The sequence below is a fragment of the Cyprinodon tularosa genome, unplaced genomic scaffold, assembly GCF_016077235.1.
Source record: "Cyprinodon tularosa strain WSP-4 unplaced genomic scaffold, ASM1607723v1 ctg59, whole genome shotgun sequence".
Lineage (NCBI taxonomy): Eukaryota > Metazoa > Chordata > Actinopteri > Cyprinodontiformes > Cyprinodontidae > Cyprinodon > Cyprinodon tularosa.
In genome coordinates this window covers 1,816,240-1,838,824 of record NW_024039329.1, presented here as the reverse complement: position 1 = coordinate 1,838,824, position 22,585 = coordinate 1,816,240, and the positions used below count along the sequence as shown (strand labels likewise).

The 22,585-nt window shown below is 37.7% G+C and overlaps 1 protein-coding gene across 2 annotated transcripts in view; it reads left to right on the top strand.

Moving 5' to 3' along the window:
- elp4 (elongator acetyltransferase complex subunit 4) overlaps positions 1–22,585 on the top strand; it is a 75,665-nt gene that overhangs the window by 31,101 nt on the left and 21,979 nt on the right. For both annotated transcript variants that reach the window (XM_038306726.1, XM_038306725.1), the window contains one exon: positions 1,346–1,452. In XM_038306726.1, coding sequence (XP_038162654.1) covers positions 1,346–1,452 — 107 coding nt within the window. The remainder of the gene's footprint in view (positions 1–1,345; positions 1,453–22,585) is intronic.

The following is a 22,585-nucleotide window of genomic DNA, read 5'->3' as shown; positions in this document are numbered from 1 at the left end:
TTTTAGATTGTAGTTTTTCTTCAGAACATTTGTTTAGATCCTATACAGAAATGTTTATGCATTCTGCATTCGGCAAGCAAGTTTTAGAAACCTCGCACCATCTATGAGTTTTCACGATCTTAACTAGTGAGCTTCAAAAGTAACCTCTGGATTTTTGAGTTGATATTTATGCAGATTAACACCCCATACTTTTCCTGATTAACTAGTTCTGTTACAGGCTTCTGAAATACTTTTATGTGTATGATTGTTTTAATGCGTGTTGATGTATGCCAACGCATCTGGTGCGAGTAGGAGAGTGCATGTGTGTATGTGTGTTTGCGGCAGCAGTTCAGGGCTGCTCAAAGCATGCTGGGAAGCCTGTCACTGCAAATCAGGCAGAGGGAAATCACCCAAGTGCACAGAGGAGAGAACCCACCATCCCCCACTTTCTCTATCTGCTTTCCTTTCTCCATTACTCCCTCAATCTTTTCCTTTTCTGTGTCACGCTTGTTTGTACCACCCTACTTTTACAGTGTGTATACAGTTTTCTGGAAATGTCAATGTGCTGGAATGAAATGAAAAGGGGAGTCGAGGGTTTAGAAAATCCCACTTCTGTTCCTCCTGTTGTAGCAGGAAATCATAGTTTCTGTTTTTATTATTACACTAAAAGTTGGGGGGGAAAATACCAGTTCTTCAATAATTAGGACACTAGAGGAGAGGAAGAAAGGCTTCTCTATTATTGTTTTTAAATCACAGTAAAATAATGTTTTGACATCCACTTTAGAATGCAATGTATATGATACAGAAAGAAATTATACGCTTTGATAGAAATAGATTACGGTATAAACTAAATACCTTCAAAGGAAAAATATAAATATTTATAGAATTCAAACATCCTTGGAAGGAAAATATGTTTATGGGAATGCATCTAGTTATTATTAGGAGGTTAATTCTTCAGATCTACCAAAAATAACAAAACCTCAACTTTATTAAAATAAAAGTCTGATAAAGTTTGAGGAAGAATGCTTCTTTAAAAGAGCTCCAATTTTGTCTTTATGTGTTAATGCAAAACAAATTATTGGTTCAAATTTTAAAAGTATGAACAATTTCTTGCAGTATGCACAATTACATACTTTAATGAAAGAGTTAATTATTTATTTATTTGTTTATTTTAATGTTTGTTTGTTTTTACCACTATTGAAAGATAATACAGGCAATCTTAGGTTGTTGTTCCCCTTCATACTCAGTAGGCGATGTACCGTAAAAATGATTGAACTTAAAATCATATAAGTTTTGTCGTAGAGTGTATTTTCTTATTATTTCGATTAATATAATTTTTTTGATCCGGCCCCCCTGTGCTTCATAGGCTTGCTGTACGTACGCCAGGTGCCTCACCTGAACTGTCTGGCAAGCCAGCTCCCTGACCACAAGGACCTGGCCTTTAAGCTCAAGAGGAAACAGTTTAGTATTGAGGTATGTGTTAGCTTTGCTCTTTGGCTCTGCCTTAACCCCTTCCTTTATTTTATTTACAACATATGTCCTCCTATTGTTGTTTTTACCTCATTATTTAGCTTATTCACACTGGATTGCAAAATATTAATATATTCTCTATAGTTTGTCATCTTGCAATCACAACAGCACATAGCATCACCAGCTTTGTCTACACAGAGATTGATGTTTAAACCCATTTGTTTCAGCCAAACAGCTCTGCTTCAATGAGATTGGATGAAAAGGTTCTGAATATTAATTTTCATGTGTTGCCAGGAAATATCAACTTAATTTAGGTCAGGATTTCTGATGCCATTATAACATGTAAAAGCTTGCATCCAAATGATGCTGCTGTAACTGTGGCTTTATGTTAAAGTTTGATGCTCTGCTGGAAGGTGTTTCAGGTATTTAGCTATCTCTTATAAGTTTCTTTAAAGATTTCTCTTTATTTTTATTCCATCATTGTTGCCTTCAGCTCCCTGGTTTCTAATGATGGAAAAGTTTTTCTCCATACCTCTAAAAGCAGATGCACAGTGTTGGTTTTCTGCTACTTTTAACGTTTGTCTGAAAGCCAATAATATCATTTTGGGCTCGTGACTTTAGAACTTGGTCTTCCACTCTTTCTTGTTTATTGGGTCTTTTATTCTCTTGAAGATAACTTTCTTTTACCCCACTCTTTCGTAAAGACCAGAATCGAGACATGCCCATCAAAAAAGTTGCCCTGTCAACAGGTGAACAAACCTGAGCTCTGCTGCTCCTTTAGAGCTACACTGGTTTCCTGACCGCTTCTATCATTGATATCCGGTCAGCTTAGGTGGACATATATATCTTAGATATAAAGATCTGGTTTGGTTTTTCTACTTTCAAAGGATTTATTGAACTGCATCCCATTCCATATCTATAGGACATTGCTCTTGCTTTACGCTATTTACACTTTTCTACTGCTTCATCCCTGACCTGCTTTTTTCCTTGGTCTTTAGTATGTCTTTAGCACCCATCTTAGGCATTCATATAACAACTGAATATGTACTGAGATCAAATCATAAAAAGGTACGTCTCTTTAAAGTTAGTGAGTAATAATACTAACGAGTGTTATTCTAAAGATAGCTCTCTTTATCTGACAGTTTATTTTTATTTTTTTTATAATATAATGAAAACTGTAATTTTCTCTCCATTGACTTTTGTGGACTTTGTTAGATTTTTTTCGCACAGATGCAAAAATCCAATAAAATCCACAGATGTTTCTGGTTGCAATGTGAAAAAAATTATAATAATCAAAAGGTATGATTATTTACTGTGCTCTATGTCCAAATATTTATTGTTATATATTATTGTTATATTGTTGTTTTGGCATTTGTCTGTTGCATTAAAACGGTAGCCATGAAGAGATGCTTCACCAATCAGCAAAGCTCTACCAAGCTGTTCTTACTCTCCTTTTCTATTGGGGGACAGGATAGAAGCCGAAACTATTGATTATACACTCTTACTGATGCAGTCGCTACAGTGTGAAGGCAAGAGGCAACAGAGACAGAAAAAATATCTATTTCCATAAATTTGGCAGTCGAACCACTGCTGAATGTTAACGTGGTATGTCTTGCATTTTATTGCATGTAATTCCTGTAAAAAACAGAAAAAAAATCTCAATAAATTTAAAGAAAATAGGAAATGTAACATAGGGTTTACCTAACTTCACCTTAAACAGCATTTACCCAATAGGTTTGTTATTATGGAATTTGCCAAGATTGCTTCACTGGTCAATAAATACAGGATTGTTGTTTGCAGATTAAATAGGTAATATTTTCCCATTTATAAGGACAGCATTTTTCCCTTTTTTATTATTTAGCAAAATTGAACTGTAGCTTAAACAGGCTATTAAAAGCCTTGCAATTTGAATATATTTGATGGACTTTTCTCCATCCAATTTAGATCCCCCCCCCTCATTGACTTTCTTCTAGTGCCTGAACAACCATTCATTTTGAAAGTGTGGCCTCATCCCTCTCTCCAAAAGATACACATCTGACACTGAACTACTACTCTGGAGACAAATTAGGAGGCTCCGCACTTAGCTCTGGCTCATGATTGGTCCTCATTACATTATCATTACCTTATCGTACCCTCTGCTCCTTGGCTCTTTAGTGATTCCTATTGTCTCAGCCAGGATTTGGAGGGGAGGAGTGGAATGCCAACCCTACCCCCCCAAACTCAAAAGCTTCTAATTTTCTATTCTTTTTGCCACCTTTGACAATCCTTCTAATCCTTTCTTCTGTCATCATTAACCCTCTCTCCTCTTTTCATTGAATCCCCTAATAGGCTCCTGCAGCACAGATTATAAGGTCTGTTAATGTCAATGATTTTGTTTATTTATTTATATTTAGAAAACAGCTAATCTCTTAAGACATCTGTTCACAGGTTTTTGTGTGTTTTACAAACCTTTTGCTCTTTGGATTAAACAGTAATAGAAATATAAAGGTGTTCAAGAGAAGTGCCTGAAATAATTTGTTTTAGTACTGGCAAACAGCTTTTAGAAATTATACTCAGGGAGCTGCCTTTTCTAGAAAATCCCTGTTAAATGCTTTGTGAACCTCTTTTGATAAACACCCCATTTACTAGGAATTAGCTTCCTGAAATTGGCTTCCATTGTCTCCAACAGTTGTTTCTCCATACTGACTCAAAACTCATAAGTTTTAAAAGATGTTTGGTGATAAAGTTACAGCTTGTTAGAGCCGTACAAAAACAACTATAATGGTAAAATCATACATAGCTTTTAAAGAGAACAATAACTGATAACTGTTCGATGCACACTTAGCCAGTTTTGTACACTCTGCTAATACATAACAGAACCCTAGTGGTGAAACATTCTTCCCTCTGCAGCCTTTTTGAGTGTGGCTAGCACTTAGAAATTAATGTCATAATTATTCAGGGCTTTTCTTAATTTTTCACCTTAGTTGTGCCAAGCAGGTTTCATCGCTTCTGTGGTTAAAAACCAAGTCAAACGCTAAGGTGTCTGGCTGCCATCAGCGTCCCTTTAACAAATTACAGAAAAAGGCTTCAAGTTGAATCACTAAGATTGGTTAGGTTTTTGACTTTTGTTTGTTGTTTTATTTTTTCTCTTGATTGATCTCATTCAATCATCCTGTTTAGTGAGTTTAAAGTGAGGATCCTGCTCACACCAATGAACCTATCAATCAACTAGTCGACCAATATCTTTACAGTTATAAAGCCTCCATGGCAATAAATGAGGGCAATGCAAAGTCCTATTCAAAGGTTAAAAAGGGAGCCAAAAAAAAAGATGAACTTAAAGGGGAACTTCTTTTTTTTTTACATTGGGCCCTTGATTTGACGTTATTACATCATGTTTTACTCACCCATGTAAGTTTTGTGTCATTTGGAGCTGTTCTGAAGATATTCGATTAGGTTATATCCAAGTAATGTCTTCCTATGAGCAGTCGAATTGAAGGCACAAACTGAACTGTTCATAATTTATTCTTTATGGTACGGCAGCATTCATAACATGTAGACAAATCACTGTCCCCCAGACATCCGCGGTTATATTTTTTATATTTATATGCTTTAAAAACAAAGCAGCGCGTGTATGACGTCATCCGCGCGCGCCAGCTACCATTCATTCTTCCTGTCCCCTGAACTGCTGCTAGTTTTACTCACATGCCTGGAAGATGTCTAGTGCTACTACCACAGATGATCTCGCTCTCGAAATGGAATTGAACAATTCAGATTAGCTGGCCGAATGAATATAAGGGGTAGAGCGTAGCCCCCTGTGGCCTGGGCTTCCTGTTTCGACTCCAGTCAGCATGCACGGATGACTTCGCTTTGTTTTTAAAACATATAGATATAAAAAATATTACCGCGGATGTCTGAGGGCGAGTGATTCGCCTACATGTTATGAATGCTGGCGTACCATAAAGAATAAATTATGAACAGTTCAGTTTGTGCCTTCAATTCGACTGCCCATAGGAAGACGTTACTTGGATATAACCTAATCGAATATCTTCAGAACGGCTCCAAATGACACAAAACTCATATGGGTGAGTAGAACATGATGTAATAACTTAAAATCAAGGGCCCAATGTAAAAAAAAAAACAAATTTCCCCTTTAAAAACTCAACAAAATGAAGCATTGAATAAAAGATAAATGTTCAGTTAACCTAGAATATATTAGTTAAAGACTAAGGAAATGTTATTGCAGTCATTACTACCAATAACCTATACAGGAGGAGAATTTAAAGAAGCATAGAGCCTGGGAATTTGTAAAACAAAGATCACAGAAAAGACTCTATACATTCTTTGATTATTTTTGAGACTTTTGAGTGAACCTTTTAATTACTGTAAACACTGGTATTTTTATCTCCTGTGTAGCTGAGTTCTGCATAAAGCGTCAGTATTAAAACTATGTTTGTTGCTAGATGGGGAGATTTATTTTAACATGAGTTCAACTCCCCTGATAAATAATCCTATGTTTCAGCATTCATTAAAGGTCGGCCTTTTGAGGTTGGGTTACTATGTCATACATTTCAGAATTTAGAGCATTTTTAACACAAAGCTTTGTCCACTTTTCTAACAATCTGTTTACCGGGCTAAGAAGACTTCTGTTCTTGTTCTGCTTTTCACAAGAAAAATTAGTTCTACTGACATAAGACAATTAACGATCCAAAAATAGTTGCCATTGTTGACTCAAGAGTGCACTTAATCTAAAATGTCAATCATAATCCCTGGCCGTGACACATTCTTACTTGTCTGGGAATTTCCCATAGAACCTTGTGTCTAAAGTCACGCATTAAATCAGTTAGTCATTGTAATACAGTCATGTTCTGGTGTTTTTTTTTGTAATTGTCTGTTATTGGTTTGTGCATCAGCTGAGATGTAAATGTCAGAAAGGAATGCCAATAAATTTGTTTAAGGTGTCTTGTTACAGGAAGATGTCTGACTGTTGGGGCAGAAGCTGGACTGCCGTAAGGTTAGCAGCTGCGCTGCTGGTCCTCTGACTCTGTGGATAGCTGATTGACACATGAGATGACGGTTAAATGTGTTTGACAAGTCACAGCGATGGTCATCATCTCATTTACTCAACCTACAAGACTCTTTTTACCCTGAAGCCACAAAAGACAATACTCCCCCTACTGAGCATCACATCCTGCCGAGACTTTGGACTTTGTTTCAACCTTCTGCAGATTTGTGTTGTTCTGAAATCAGCGAATCAATAAGCTTCTATTAGAAATAACGTGTGGGTGGTGGTGCTAAATGACAGCTGATTGACAGCAACAGATTCTCACTAGCTGACTCAAGCAGCTGCATGCCATCCCAGCTACGTGTGTGCTCGTAACTAATATCCTAACTACTGCCAAACTCATCCTACAGGTACTACAGTCTTCGGTAATGAGGAAAAAAGGGCTATATGTTTTTAAAAAGTAATTAATGAATCTAAATCTGTTTGCTAGTTTTTTTTTTTAAGTTGTTTCAATCCCACTCTCAGCTCAATCGATGCTCTGCTTTCTTGGTGTTGCTGTTGCCTCAGCAACACTCGACTTGCTGAGAGTTCAAGCTGCGGTTGATGAGCAGTTATTAGCCATGGCGCCTGAGGACAGAATTAACCCATGGCCCTGCCTGTGCAGGTAGGGGAGTGTTAGTGGTTTGGACAGGATTAACACATATTCATGAACATTTGCAAACATTTCTTAGTCCCACACATCGATCTTATTATCCTATGTGAAAGCAACTTTCAATTATTCGCCATGTGCGTGAGAATTGTCCCAGTCACTCGTGTTGCAGCGCTCAAGCTCTTGTCACAGGTTTCACAAACCAAGCTGCTTTGAGGATGAAGCTCCAAAGAATGTAGATGGTACGCAATTACATTCTCCTTACCTTTGCTTGACCCTTTAAACTGACAGGCAAGGTGCCTTTGGGTGCATGGGTGCCAGAAGCAGGTCAGAAGATCAACTACAGTGTAAGAAAGGGATTTGTGTCAAATTAGTCTTTTAATAGAGAACCTGTTTGGAGGTGTCTTTAGCTGCACTCGCAGGGAATGTCACTAAGTCCTGCGTAGGCTGCACACAGGATGTCTTCTGTAGGTTGTAGAAACAGGCTGCTTACTGATGTTTAAGTTTTATAATTATTAATTATCAAGATTATTTATAGGTTTATTCATACCATTTCACTCAGTTAATGTTTTTACTGGGATGTTATTAAAAGTGCCAAAGAGACTGGCACACAGCAGTCACAAACCTGTCAGCTGGCTAAAAGTCTGGTAAACTTGACTCTTGCCAATCTCAAAGACATAATCGGCAGCTACAGACAGAGTAGAACCCCTGGCTAATCCAGAGAATATTAAGTTATTATTTAAACATTTTCTATCCTCATTGTTGCTATAAAACCAACAGAATGACAAAAATAGCTTATGGTACGTATGGTACAATAAGCTTAACTTTAGGTAAAAATGTAATTTTCTTTATCACAGTTCACATTTTCTTTTGAAACCAAAACATTTCACCAACATATCACCTCTAAATGCTATTTTTATTAATAACTAACTGCTGCTAATACTGAATTAGAAAATAACATTTTGATTTTGCAAATTATATACACACAAAGTCATTTTCTGTAAATCAGCCTGCAGTCGGATGCTCGTCAGGCACACCGCTCTTGGCTTGCCAACTGTACTTAACTATAAAGCAGCATTGTATTATGAGTGATCTGTATCACTCTGACACTCCTGTGGTGGCCAAGGGGTGCAGCCACCATCTAAATGTTTTAAAGCCAATTCAAAAGCACCTGAAAACTCAATAATTAGACAAACACTGAAACACTGGCAAAGAAAAAATGGTGGAGGCAGAAACTGCAAGTTCATAAAAGCTGCAATGAGAGAAAATAGAAAGCAGCAAAGTGGAAATATGCTGCAGACACAAAACTCACTGCAAATACATTAATTATGCTCGCAACCAAACACAAAGAATATAAAGAAAGGAAGGTGCAAGTAGCAAAAAACAATTATAAATTAATAAGAGCAAATGTGCATCACATGCACTGCTGCCAATTCTTCAGCAAAGAAAATCACTGTTGGCTCTTAGAAGTTACGTGAAGGCTTTGTCACCTAATTTGCATATTTGGTAATGCCTTTGTCCAGCCTTTAGGAGGGACCATTATCAACTTTGGCCAGATGGAGAGTGATTAAAAAAATGTTCAATGTATTTAAAAATAAAGATGTACTCTATAAATTAATTTCAAGTGTTCAGTCATATTTTAACTGAAGTCAAACTATATAACTCAATAAGTCCACAACTTTACCAAGAAAATAGTTACCAAAGACACACACAGTCGACCAGGCTATTTATAAAACAAAGGCAGAGAGGAATCGATTTTAATGAACAGTTAAAAAAAAATTTTGTGTAACTATATTTACATTTGCATGCACTTTCCTCTCTGACTACAGCTAAGGTTGTCAGCTGATTCCGGCCACCTGTCAGTGCTTTGGAGGAGGAAGGGGCTCATTACTGCTCGCTGAAGACTGTAAACTCATAATAATCGCTACTTTTAATGTGTTGTTACCAAAGTTTCCAACCATACAGAAATAAGTCACAAGATATTTTGCTAGTCGCTATTTAAAGATAAAAACATTAGTTTAAAGGTTGCTTAATATAGCAACAAAGTCGATAAGTTGACAACAATGACCGCATGATGGAAGTGCTCCAGACCACTAGGAGGAGATGACCTCAATTCATATGGAACCACACTCTTTGTAATGTAGAGATTGTGTTTTAAAAAGATTCAAAGGAAAACTTAGCCAGCTTTCTTCCCTCCTGATTCAATTTATTTTATTTATATAGCGCCAATTCACAACACATGTCATTTCAAGGCACTTAACAATTCAACCAGATCATACAGTCAAATTGATTCAAAGTTTTCTATCTAAGGAAAACCAGTTGATTGCAGCGCCTTATTGGCTGAAAGGCAATCCCTCACACTAAGCATGCTTGTAGCGAGAGTGAAGAGGAAAAACTCTCTTTTAACAGGAAGAAACCTCCAGCAGAACCAAACAAATGTCCTCTGGTTGGTGTTAAATACCTGTAACTAAATCTTACTGTTATGCATTTTATTTATTTACGGATCCCATCCATGATCTTAGCCACTAAGTTTGGGATGTTTTGTGGATATCCTGTAGAAAATACTGACTATATTTTAAACCTTCTCTTCTACGGTCATTGCGCAAAACACATGTTGCAAAAAGCACTGCTACTTGAATTTGGCTTTACATTCGCCCCAGTGCTATCCAGTCATCCTCTATTACGTTGCTATTGTAAGAACTGTGGTTATTTACCTTTGCATGTGCTCTGTAAGTGTGCTGTGAGATAGAAGATATCCTGCAGTGATTTTCAACATATTCAAAACCCTTTTCCTCAGTATCAAGGTTGTAAATGCAAAGTTTAGTATCAGAATAATCTTTTTATTTGAGGCAGTGTTTTTTTTTCCTGGGCGATCACCTATAAGTGCTGCTAAAACACTCATTCTAACGTGTGTTAGTGTTTTGTACTGCACATATAGTTAAACACCTGTTTAGATTAAATTGCGACTTTTTAATTCCATTTGCCGCCTTCAGTCATCCATTTCACTCCTACGTGACTCTAATAACTGAGTTATATTGTACAAGGGTGCATAAAATTTAAACAAATTGAAAACAAAAATACAGATAGAAATCCTGAGAAGAGGAGGAAGAGAACCTAACTAACAGAGTCCAAGGGATGGAGTAGTTTAATGTTTCTTGGCATGTCCTCAAAACGTCTTTAAGACAACGCCTATGTCTGCCCCCTGTTGAAGCCTGTGGGTGCCAGGGGAAGGGTGTTAATGGACCTATGTGAGGAACAGAGCGCAAGGCTTGGAGAAAAAGGAGGGGGAGTCATAAGCGGAGAGGAGCAGTTAAGTGATTCTCAGGTCAGGTCTAATTAAAATGAGGGCTTCTCCTCAGAGGCACCAAACCGTCTTATTGAGACAGAAATGAAAAGGGGAGGAAGGAGGAGCTGCAAAATGCAGAACGAGTCAGACAGGGACCGACTCCTAAGGGCTTCTTTTTTTGCATTTGTTTTAATGTTTGTTTGCTTTATATGCCTGTTTGTATATCTTTCCTCACTTGTGTCCAATATTGTTTGGCATGAAAGATCAGGGAGAGGCCAATGCTGAAAAGAACTAATTTAAAGGAGATTGTTGACTTTTTGAATTCATTAGCGATGATGGCAGCTATTCTTTTGGCATAAAATTTATTTAAATTAAAGCCATCATTTGGTGTCCTGGATCCAAGGAAGGGATTTTGGCTCCTGATACGTCTAATGCTGATTTGTACTTTTCCAAGGAAATCACAATCAGCTGGAAAAAAAAAACCTTTGGAATAGTATTCCATTTGAATAATTTATTCTTCCTTCCTTGGTGCAAATCAGCCTATGTTGCAGTCGGGAATAAGGTGTGCATATCATATGTGCTTGTGTGGCAAAGAAGAGCGAGAGCTTTCTTCTGGCCAGTCCGTGGCACGCCATCATACTCTTCAGCTGAACAATTCACTACATATCTCCGAACTGCATTAATTATTAAACATGGATTTTATTTAGTTTGCAGAGGTGCCTGTGCATTTTTTAAGAAGCATGCAAGGTCTAGGTGCTGACTTTTGAACAAGTTGGGGGGTGTTTGATGTGTTGAGGCACTTGCAAGGTTCTTAGTTAATCATATCCCATGCAGAACAGTATAGGATTTTATTTCTTCTCAATCTTCTAAAACCAGATGATATCCAGTGGAAAAAGTGAAATGCATTGTGCACCATATATATATATATATATATCTCTATATTGGCACAGTTCTCTTATTTCATACCCTTGTTGACCGGGTGAAGGTACTGATCATGCAATGATAACATCAAGGTTTAAAAACGTCACTAATCGTCTAAAATTATTAAAATGCTATTTTACCTTATTTAATAATAACCATGATGGAAAAGCAGCAGCAGTTGTTTTTGTGGTAGTTAAGTCAAACTGGGGGAAAACATATTTGTGGCAACCAAACGCCCTGCCATCCAGGCTATATCAACAGAATGCCCAAACATTTGTTTTAAGCAGACAGTCCTAAAGCTAAACAAAACAGGGCATATTTTCTTCTCCTGCCAGACTGTGTAAGAGCATGGTTTGCCTGAACTCACCCTGAAAGTGAAACTGTTTTATCAGTGAGCAGTGAACCCTTAACGCAGTCCATGCACCACTCAGCTCCCATCAGACTAGACTGGCCACATTGGACTCAGACCTGATTAAAGTAGCCCCTCATGTCTTCAGCTCCCATTAGGGAAAAGAAAAGACGCTATAACATGCAAGCCGTCTTACATCTGTAGGGTCTTGTGGCACTAAAGGGTTTGTGTTGTTCTGCTCAGATAAGGCTTCTATTAGCATATTGAGAGTGACTGGAGTAGCATAGGTCCCCTGGTACTTATAAACAGTGTCTCAGTGTTATTTCTCTTGATATTTATGGAATTTATGGGAAAGTTCTGCATAATTTTGCCTTAGGTTTATGTAATCGTTGCTCATGTGTTAGAAAGTGTGGGTGATGCTATAAACCTTTAGGTGGACTTATGTTGCTTTGAAGTTGAAATATAGGTTTGTAAGCAGATATTTATATTTACAGTATAAAATACGTAATATTTTTTCATTCTTGGCAAAGTAATTGTGTCCATTTCTTTCCTGCTGTCAGGATTACCAGAATTAACACTGCCAGGTATCAGGGTTGCAGTAAGAACAACTATAAACTGTCCAATCGACATGCTATTCAAGTAAGACGCATGGTCTTTGTCTATTGGTCAAACATATTTCTGTGCCAAATATTAACTCCAGAGCAATAAGCTGATAAGAGTCATTATTCACAATGAAGTAAGTTCAGCACTGACATTGGACAGTCACAACACAGTAAAATGGCAGATTACAGCGACAACACTCCTATTACTGAAATGACCATCTTTACAAGGGTATCAACCCATCCTATAAAATACAAAATCGTTCTTTATTTGGCATTTAAATGTGGCGTCCCATATTGATTCAATGCTATTTGTTGCAAATTTTCATATCTTATACTCATCTGTTACACACATAAAACCCAGGAAATTCTAAGGTCACCTAAATTGCTGTGGGTCGATCAAAGCAGGACCTCCGCAGCTCCCCTTCTACTGTTGTCACGGTTGCCTACAGAAAAACTATGAGCATCTGCATGGCTCTTGTCACCCACATTGCACCTGATACTCCACTGCATCCTCAGGAAAGGCTTGCAAAAATACTGACATGAGTGGGACGAAGCATATCCCTGGTTGAACAGCATCAGTGGAGATGACAACGAGAAAAATGATAAAATGTGTCGGGCTGTCAGCGAGTGTTTACAGTGGTACACTGGGGGCAGTGCATGGCTCAGGGAAGGAACACTACATACACATAAAAGTCTCTAACATCCGTCCTGCATACTCCACCCATCTCCTGACACTTAAAGGGTATGAAATATTATGATAACTGTGGTTCTATTGATTGTTTTTGTAGACTTAATGATCATGTATTTGATGTAGTTTAGCCGACATGAAAGGCAATTTAAAGAGTAAATCATGTTACCACACTTAAGTTTAACTAAATAATACATTTAAGGAGATATTGCTAAAATAGTGAGTTTATCGAGATTCCCCATAGTTTAAAATATCTTATGCATATGTTGTGTATATTATGCCATAATGTTTATACTTCTAAGGAATCAGTATTCAGAGATCGTTTCATAAAGAATGAGGAAGTACCAACGAAAGGTTTGATGTCATGGAGAAGCAGATTAGTTTGCTGCTGGTATTGTAGCTCTCGTAGAGCTGTTGCTTAAGGCAATTAATGCAGACAATATCTAAAAGTTAGTGCACAGTTTAAAACGTCTTTATTAAACGCTTCACAGACCCATTTTAGGTGCTAATAGTATTATCGTGTGGTAGATCAGAGAGTATCTCAGTTAGTAGTAAATTGTGCAATAACTACTGGAATACTATATTTCCTATGCTTGGCATTTTAAGTTATATACAGCAATATTTTACAACAAGTTATCAAGCTCTTTTTTTTTTTGCAAATATGGAAAAATAAGAAAAAGCTGAAAAAAGAAGAACACACCACTATTACTTCTCCATGACAGTTTGGGAGATTTGGGCGTCCCTTATTTTCATTTATGAAAGGTGGTAACCTTAATCTTTACATTTGTTGGATAAAGGACAGGCTGGAAATCCTGAGAGCATTCTCCTAAATGTCAGGTACTGGTGTAGCAGTATCATGCTGTGGTTGGTGCTTCTCTGCTAGTTTGATGTGCGCTAAATAGATTTCATCATTATGAAGGGTCATGATTGTTAGGCCCAGAAGGTTCAAAAGCTATCATATGTTGATGCATACTTTTTGTACCTGCACAGTTTGAGATTATGGTTGATGTTACTGTGCCTGATTTTTTTAACAAAGTAAATCTAGCCTTTTTAAGCAACTACAGAATATCCATATCAGTGGGGAAAAAAATAGTTTCTAGTTTTATCTGTACTCAATATTCCAGATGTTCAGCTTTGTCTCAACTTCAACAGCATAACGATGTTCTCATTGCTGTTGTTCCACAGCAGAAGTAAAAGTTGCCATCCGAGGCACAAACAGCTCCATAGTCGGTGCGGTTCAAAGGTGGAATGTTGATCCCGAACAGGAGCATCGAAATCAGGAAGGCTCTCTGCATGGTTCCTAAAAATAACTTTCCCACACTCTTCGCCGCTCAGAATCCTAAGGGGGGTTCAGGATGAGGATTGTATGTTTTTTTGTGTGCCCATTGTTGTATTATGGCTTTTCGTTGCCGTCATTAAAATGAAAAACTATGATTTATGGCAAATCAAATTCTGGCTACGAATATGTTATTTAAAAGGTTAAATTTTCCAATGAAAAACAAAAATTTTGGTTTTTGACATCTCTTTTTTTGTTTTAGATTTCAAGACACAATAAAACACAGTTTTCCCTAGATGTTTGTTACCTTTTTGGACATCAATTGATTCATGTGAGCTTGGGGTGCATGTACTTGGAGAAAACCGCATGGTGTTAACCGAATGATGACCTCAGTTGTAATGAAGACTCCCAATTATCTAGCTTTGCATACCTTATTGCATATAGATATCTTTGCCACACAAAAAAAACAAATAATTGATTTGAATCGTTAGACCTGTATATAATGCAACAGTATCTGCTGTAGGACATCCTGCCATGCACCCCTCCCTTTCATAATTATTGATTCGACTGTTTTACCTCAGCTGCTGGTTCAAAGACACAACAGCATTGCTCTATCCCTTCATCTCTCTCTGTTCCTCTGAGAACATTGTTCCTGAATAAAGTCTTTACAACATGTCATTGACTGGGCTATTCAAAGGTTTAAGGGTCACAGAAAGGAGAAAGCTGGTTCTGCATTTATGTGTCTTTGAATGTTAGCCACCAAAGGTCAATACAAGTCCTATACTTATGTGATGTTTAATTTAGGTATTTCCAGCTCTGGAAAAGTGTGGATTGAAAAAAACTAAGTTTTTTATTTATTAGGTCAATTATGCATCCATCAACTTGAAAAAATTATGGAACTAATTTGAAATACTTTTCTGGGTTGGGATTCTTTAAAAACATCAAACATCATAAAAACAAGTGGTGCAGTGGTTAGTGCACACGACCCATGTATGGAGGTCTTAGTCCTTGATGGGGGCGACCAGGGTTCGATTCCAGCCTGTAGTCCTTTCCTGCATGTCTATCATACTCTCTTTCCTGTCAGTCTACTGTCCATAAAAACAAGCCACTAGTGCTGAAAAAACTCACAAAAAAAAGAAAGCTTTATATTATTATTGGGATTTGGTTTTAAATAAATGTTTTAAATTTAATTGAGTTATTAGTACGATCATTATTATGAGTTAAAGTATTTTCTACTTTTATTCCACTTTCCTGTCGTGCAAATCTTGGATCTGTCAATTGTATCATTCCTCACTCCATCTACCTGTACATCTTGGATCCGTACTTCAACCTGCACTACAGTTGTAATATATGCAGTTAATTCAGGCAATTTTCTCTATTTATAATGATGAATAATGGACTCATAACTTTGTTTTTCTCTTCGTGTCATAAAACTCTGACATGGAAAAGCTGCAGATATTCTGTTAAAATTCTGCTCCTACTTTGAAACAAAATAAAACTAACACGACACCTGTCACATCTTTGCTGCATTAACACAAGAGACAGAAGACAGTTTTAAAAGTCTGTAGTTTTTAAACTTAACTTGTGCAGTGTAATCATTAGTTTTTATGTTAGTATATTTAAAACGATAACATTGTAGGGTGAAACAGTTGGGCTCATTTTGTAAATACCTGCATTCTCTCAATGAGGATGTTTGCCTCTTTCATTCCTCTCACAATATAGAAACACTTGTTTCATCTAATTAGTGGAGCTACTGAAACCTGGCATCAGTAAATATGGCTGTTTAAGAGGGTTTCACTCAACAGTCAATGCTGAGTCACTTAAAGCAGTGGCAGCCATTGTTGACATTTAGCCCTGTGCTTTGGTGGTGATGAATTTTATGGGGGTATATGTCTTCCTTCCCTTCAGAGTTCACAGGTGGCTATTGAAAGGGCCAGCCAGATGATAATGGAGAATAGTTAGTGCACATATAGAGTCATGAATAGGCTTTAATTACACACAATTGATGAACCAGAGGGCCATTGAAAGGCCAAACCTGCACTTCAAAAAGAAAGTTTAACCGCAAACGTGATCCAAAGTTTTCAATCTCTGAATCAGTGAGCGTATCTTGCTAATCGGTTTGTCTTTATGCAGCGAAAATAGAACGTGTATGTTTGGATGTTTGCGTGTCTGCACTGTCCATATGGAAATGCAGGAAGGTAGGTGGTGGTGGGAGATGGGGGGGGATCAGGGTGGGAGAATTCTTCAGTGTGCAGCTTAACCAAACTTTGCTTTTGTCTCTAACAATGATGAGTGATGATGAGTGACAGGGCTGTTAGCATTGGGATCTGCTGAACAGAATACGCCTAAGCAGCGCCCGCACAGACCTACACAAAAGGCAGCAAAAGGTCAAATCTGCAGCAAGCTTCTTATCCGCTGGCAAATTCTATTGCTCTCTGCTACATATCACATGATACGCTAGAACACTGAGTTTGTCTTTGGGTTATTGCTATCCTGCTGATTTATTTGTTTTTTGTGAAAAAAATGAGAAAAAAATCTATTAAACATCTGAACAATATGTTCTCTCTGAACCTTAAAATGTTTGTAGTTTACCCTCCTGATTTAGGACCTCAACAAAAGCAGCTCCCTTAAAATATTTTTGATGTATATGAATTACTCCTGTTTCTGTGCTCCTTCCGAATCAAGCAAAATATGCAGTATGCTCTCTCCATGAAGCAAGATCCATATATTGTTTTTACCTTGCCAAAGTTGTGGTAAAAGTCCCTCCTTTGTACGCAAAGCTAGGGATGAGGAGGAGTTGCGTGCAAGTATTTCCCAGGGGGAAGTTATAGATGGAGGGTCCTGTGGCCTGAGGATGGATCTAGATGGCGGTTAGTGTGGAACCAGTAGTTTTATTTTTTTATTATATTTTTTGTAAGCAAGCTCTCCTCTCCCTCCCCCTTTTTCTGAGCTCTGGCTGTGATCATAATGGGGGGTGACAGCTCACCTCTCCCTAGCGTGCCTACTGTCCTTGGAGCGTTAACCCCCCTTGCAAAATCGTAGCACCACCCCGACATCCCAGAAGGCCACAAAGGTTACTCCATATGGTATTCTGAGGATTCTAATTAATTTTCATTTATTGAATTTTTGTTTATATTTTACTTTGATGACTTTATTTTCTGTCAACTCTGAAGTAATTTGACTGAATTAATAAAAGTGAGCTGTGTTTCTTCTTAATCATCTCATTATGAATGCTGTCGTCCTTTCTGTGGAATGTCTCTCATCTTCTTTTTCTTTTTGCACTGTCACCCTTTGCTTCCTTTTCCTCTGTGTGGGTTGCGACCCAGTGGTGTGAAAAAATTCAGGGCCGGCAGTTTCACATCTATTAAAGGCTTCGTGTTTGGAGAGGGAAGTGATCTGATAGCCTGATGTTGTACGCTCACTTACACAGACTGTTTGAATGGGTATGTCATGTATGCCTGCTCCATCGCCCTCTGTGAATGTGCATCAGGGTGCCTGCCTATGCATGTTCCTATAATTGCATTAAGGGCATCCTCAGTTTAATAGCGGACGTACCTGTGGGTTTTAAACCCTGTGGTGTTATTTCTACAGCTGTTCCCAAATTCTTTCCACTTCTGTAAAAGATGCAAAAAGTCACCAGAAAAGATTAATATTTTAATGAGGTTGCATAATCTCAAATGAGGAATATCTTTAGATTGTTGCCATGGTGACAGTTTAGAGTCAATTCCAGTGTCTTTATAGAATCCATCAGGTTTTTATGTAAAATGACCTCAGTTTATCTTCTCAAAACCCACCGGTTTTAAAGCATTTACAACTAATAACTCAGAATGCATGAAAATTACACCGGTAAAATTTTTTATATAAACATATTAGACATCGTTGGAAAGCTTAGATTCTCCGCAATTCAACCGCCAAGTGCATTTTATGGACATAGTGAGCAACAAAGCACACTTAACACAAATATAGCAACATGTCAAAATGTAAACATGACAAGTAATGTAAAGACACAACTACATACATTTGAAAGCATCCAAAGCATTTTATTAATCCAATCATCAATTGTTTGTACTGCATGCATCCATAAGTGTACACATATTCATAATAAAAATATTCCATGATGAGAAAACCACCCATAATATCCGGTTGTTGACATCAGAAAAATTAGCAGGTCATAGCTAATGCTTAGCATCTTGCTAATATTTACTTCCTAATACTTATTTCCTTTGTTGTTAGCATGCTGATGTTTTGCATGGTTCTTTACATTGTCTTCTCACCTACAAGTCAAAAGTGTCTGCATATTTCTATGACGCGATTTGAGCCAGATAAACTCGCTGAAATCTCACTTCCAGTTCGCTTGTCCAGGGTATGCACGGCCTCTTCCAAGCACTCTGAGGTTCTCGGGGTATTGAGGAAAGAAAAGGCCCACAGCATGACAGGTCCTCTGCAATACCTAATAGTAAAGATGACATTATCTTCTACTTGTATATAATAATCTTTCCTCCAGACCCAACTGGGTTGTTTGCTGTTAAGTTAATCTTATTTGAACCAGTCAAACCCTCGATAAAATTGAACCAGCTCTTTTCTAACTCAAACTTTTTTCAGTATATAAAATATTGTTACTGCTGCAAAACATAGCTTTATTTCAAACACCTAGAACTACAGGAGTTATTAAGGATGGGAGATTGTTTTATGCCTTACAGAAAACAAAAAAAAAACATGTCAAATGAATGTAAACAAACAGCATTTCATATTTTATTGTTTTCAGGTTCCATAAAAATATGTGTTTACAATGCAAGTAGAACACGGTTCAAAAATAGTGTCTCATCCTTCTTGGCGTCCATCCAATTTTGGTTGTGCTTTCTCACACTTGTTTTTAGACTTTTCTTCTTCCTCTTCGCACCTTCTCCAAGTATTGTTGACTTGCTTGGCTTCATTGTTTCTCCTATTGACCTGATATATGCCATGGCTCTTCCTTGTTCATTTGTTGCATATAAAGAAAGACCTTTATAAGCAGCCAGAGTGAGCCACTGGTGAGAAATCCATATCAGTTACTAGATCTTTTTAGTAATTTTATTGCAGTTTAAAAAAATATGGCACAAAACCGTATTAATATGTGGATGAATATGTGCCCAGAAGATTTGTTTTTCACTAAGTGTTTCAAAGAAGTTGTGTAGTGATGAGTCTTGGGGTCAGCAAGACTGCTTTTTATGCATGGTCCCCTATGTCTTTTCCTTCTGCTTCTGTCTCTCTCTTTCACTCTGTTGCTTTCTTTTTTTAGAAAGTTCTTTTCTCCACTCCTCTTTTTTAATTGCAGCTATCTCTTTAGGAGTGCTGCTCTTTCAACATTCAGGAACTCAACTAAAAAGCGTCCCCCTATTTCCGCCTCATTTGCTTACTGACACAAAGTCACCCTGGCATCTTATGGGCTGCTCCCTCTTCTTAGAACTTGTACTCGTGGTGAACATTAGAGCTGCACACACACCCTCCTTGCTGCTCAAACAAAAAGGCTGGAAACCTCTTTGGATGTTGAGATGGAAATGCAAGAGAGAACAGAAATGCTTTGGGAATTAATCTCAAATGTTGGAATATGCAAGATGAGGGCTGGAGGGATTATGTTTAGCTTTCTGACATCCTTTTCAACAGACCCTGGAGCCGAAAGTGGAATCCCAGCCCCGCCCTGCATATGACCTCTCGGAATGTTTGGGCACACATTTACAACTTAACCTACACACGCAACTTTTCTCTATATTTTTCTTACAGTAGCGTTTAAGGGTTTTACCTCTTCAGGACTTAATGGCTGCCTACATATCAGAGAGGATGCTCTGCCCTGGTGTAATCTGACTTGTCTTAATTACAGGCAGTATCCAGTAATAGGCTGCTCCCATAGATATCGGCCATTAGAGCAGTGTCTACGGCTAGAGGGGTCTGATTGGCTTCGAGGTAGCTGATAAAGAAGCCATGCCTCATTTCCCTCCAATTTTTTTGTTCACATATCTCTGTATTAAAGTGAAGCGTGAAGATGGCAAAGGACTGTGTTAAAATGATTTATGCACTCCTCTGTTTGGTTCGTGGCTAATCTGCTCTTCCTGATTGCATTGTCAGCAATCAGCACTTCCATTTCAGTAACTGATTTCATTCGATTGAAGTCATTTCAAGCAAGTTTGAAAGCTAGTATTAAAATTTATTGAGCCATTCTCTGGTTTTGTTTAAATTGCTGTGTTTTTTTTTTGTTTTGTTTTGTTTTAATTTTTATTGCGAGTGTCCCCCCCCCACCCCCACCATCACCACCACCAAGCCCTAGGCCTGTTTTTGTGGCTTTGATTTCAAAACCTCAAACCAAACTCTCTTGTCTGCTAATTGACTTAAAAACCACTACAAGTGTCAACAAACAGACTTTAAGACCTTACCTAAGAAGTTCTTTGAGCAGGTTTTACTCTCTGCTTAACACCGTTCCTGCAGGCCTCCTTTACTTCTTTCCCCACAAGTTGAGACACATTCTATATTGAGTCATGAAGTCCTTTCCTTTACAGTTGGGTGATAGGATTCGCACTATTGTTAATTTTATATTATAGATACTGAAGTCACATGCTCAATTGCTTCATCACACCTTAGCGTGATTAAGCCTCATTAAATGGAGGTTCATAAACCAATAGGTCTCACAGCCAATATAATATTAACCAGTCTTGCAGCCTCAAAATCTATCTGGATGAATAGTTTTCCTTAAAATTTTGTGATTTTGTCATTCAAGATTATTTTTCAGGATTAAAATTTAATTTGTGGTCAATGTTAAAATGATGGCACTTCAAAAAACTTGGAAGGATTACAGGAAAATGAAAGGTCAAATTCATTATTTCATTTTTCAGTGATCACACATATCTACATTGTAACTGATTAATTTAACTTAATATCAATGGTAATACTTAATATGCTAGCTATAGTCATGGGCTAATAGGGATAGATGTATGGCTAGAGGTTTTTTATAACAATATATATATATTTATAAATAATCTGAAGCAGGTCTCAGATTTTTTAAGACCTCAATGGAATTTTCCAGCTGATGTTGATTTACTTTCTCATCTGGGAGGTAAAAATAAAAAGGCGAAGAATTTAAAGTTTTGGAACCACTTATGTGCCAACTTTCAACACCAGAGGTAGGCAGGAACACAACTGAATAAAATATGCTGCTGAGGCAGTAAGTCACCATCGTGTTTTTCCGAGTCTGAGAAATGGTCTTCTGCTTTGCCTCCAACAGCACCTCTGTTTGTCACTCTGAAACAGACAAACTGCACTGGTGTTTTCTGGCACTGTTTAGTTTAATATTCCTTAACCTGAATATGAAAGCAAGTTACATCCTTAAAAAAAGTTACATAGTAATCCAAGGTTAAAGTTTATACTGTGAAGGAAAGCAAAATAGTCTTTCAAGAGCATTATGTAAGAGCATACTTTAAAAACTAAAAACATATATTGCATTCAGTGTAATGAAGTTATCATTTTGGCTATAATGCAGTTGATCCAGGCCTCTTTTGTGCTTTATGGTATTTCCAACTAGTTAAATTAGACTCGTCTTGAGAATCATTATTTCTTAAAGAAGAGTCTTTCCAAGCTGCTTGTCAGCCAATCAGAGGAGTTATTGAGTAAAAAGTGTGCCCTAATCACTATGTAGGGCACAATAGAGTGGTTACGGCATTTTAAATTAGCGTCCGAACGTCTACTGGATAAAAAAGTAGTGGACCCGAAATTTCCCTTAATGCACCATGAAAAGTAGTGATCATCCATTGTCATTGGACGAGCAGATATATTCCATAATGCTTTGTGAGGAGAGCACTCGCAAAGCATTATGGGATTTGTTGTCACAGCGGACCGCTGTTGCCACCCGACAGTGGCGACAAATAGCAAAAATGGTGCAGGCACCGTGCAGGGGAGACGAGGTCACATGACCAGCAGAGTAGAAAAGCAGTGATCATCTGTCCAAACGGTCAGTAAACTGAGTTCACTATAAAATCCACTTTATAGTCTCTACTCTATATAGTGATTGGGGATCTAGGGGTTAGGGCGCACATTCGGACACAGCCATTGACTTCATACTGAGGGCGTAATTCAGCCATTTGATTAAGGTATTGGACCAAGGACATGTATAACAGTTGAAGGATACTGGCCCTCAGTAACTTGAACTGCCCACCCGGTTTCAAAGACTCTGCCCCTACACCTGCATGGAACAAGAGGTTAACATTGTTATATGTAAAAGTCTGGTTCAAATGAAGATACCTTTGAAGAAACAATAATGTGAAAGGTCGAATCTAATGCGTTCCAGTACACTAGACCACCAATTCAGCTTGTCTTTGTTAGCAGCGTGTGATCTGCTTACATGATATGTTTAAGTTATT